This window comes from Pteropus vampyrus, unplaced genomic scaffold (genome assembly GCF_000151845.1).
Source record: "Pteropus vampyrus isolate Shadow unplaced genomic scaffold, Pvam_2.0 Scaffold18, whole genome shotgun sequence".
In the NCBI taxonomy this organism is placed as follows: Eukaryota; Metazoa; Chordata; class Mammalia; order Chiroptera; family Pteropodidae; genus Pteropus; species Pteropus vampyrus.
Genome location: NW_011888799.1, coordinates 3,083,638 through 3,084,942, shown reverse-complemented (window position 1 = coordinate 3,084,942; position 1,305 = coordinate 3,083,638). Strand labels below are relative to the sequence as shown.

The following is a 1,305-nucleotide window of genomic DNA, read 5'->3' as shown; positions in this document are numbered from 1 at the left end:
ACAGGATTTATTTTTTCTCCATTTGACAAAGTTAGCTTCATGGGAAATGTCATCATTGGAAACTTAAATTTATATTTGTTGATATTCTTCAAAACTTCTCATTGCTCACATGATTTTTGTTTTGAAATTTCTTTTTTGTAGACTCCTATGAACCAAGCTTCAACCCGTTCCCACTGCATTTTCACTATTCATTTATCAAGCAAAGAACCAGGATCTGCCACTGTCCGACATGCCAAACTTCATTTGGTTGACCTGGCTGGTTCAGAGCGAGTTGCAAAGACTGGAGTAGGAGGCCTGCTTTTAACAGAGGCCAAATATATCAACTTGTCACTACATTACTTAGAACAGGTAAAATGGGCAGAATGGGATATCAACCATACCTACCATTGCTTGCCCGTGTATTTTTTTTCTGATGGTGACATTGGTTAACGAAATCCAGTAAATTTCAGGTGTACAATTTAACTGTAAGGCATATATATTGCATTGTGTGTTCCCCTCCCATAGTTAGATGTCTTTCTGTCACCACATATTTGACCCTTTTTACCCCATCTACCTCCCGGCTACCCTCTGGTAACCACTAGTCTAGTGTCCATGTCCATGAGTTTCTGTTTGTTTGTCCTGTTCGTTTGTTGCTTTTAGGTTTACATCCTACATATAAATGATATCACGTGGTTTTCAACTTTTTCTGTCTGGCTTATTTCGCTTAGCATGATTATCTTAAGGTCCATCTATGTTGTCGCAAATGACAGTATTTCATCTTTTCTTATGGCTGAGTAATATTCCATTGTATATATGTACCACAGCTTCTTTAGCCAGTCATCTATCATAGGACACTTCAGTCGCTTCCATGTCCTGGCCACTGTCAATAATGCTGCTATGAACATTGGTGTGAAAATATCTTTTATAAACACACGAACAGATGCTTATCATCGCTATTAGGGAAATGCTATTAGAGAAATGCAAATTAAAACCACAATGAGATTCTATCTCATACCTGTTAGAATAGCTATTATCAACAAGATAAGTAATAACAAATGTTGGAGAGGATGCAGAGAAAAAGGAATCCTCATACGCTGCTGGTGGGACTGCAAATTGGAACAGCCACTGTGGAAAACAGTATGGAGATTCCTCAAAAAACAGAATTGATCTACTATACGATCCAGCAATCCCTCTTTTGGATATTTACCCCAAAGACTTGAAAGCCCATGTATTTTTCATCTGGCACTCTCCCAGCATTTTTGTTTTGTTTTGCTTATTTTCTTCTTTTATTGTGGTAAAATATACATAACATAAACTTTACTATTT

The 1,305-nt window shown here is 37.2% G+C and overlaps 1 protein-coding gene across 3 annotated transcripts in view; it reads left to right on the top strand.

The window, feature by feature from the left end:
- KIF6 (kinesin family member 6) overlaps window positions 1-1,305 on the top strand; it is a 412,344-nt gene that overhangs the window by 121,487 nt on the left and 289,552 nt on the right. For 2 of the 3 annotated variants that reach the window (XM_011354825.2, XM_023527557.1), the window contains one exon: window positions 142-348. The exons of the other annotated variant lie outside the window; for it this stretch is intronic. In XM_011354825.2, the coding sequence (XP_011353127.2) occupies window positions 142-348 (207 nt within the window). The remainder of the gene's footprint in view (window positions 1-141; window positions 349-1,305) is intronic. 3 annotated transcript variants of the gene reach the window in all.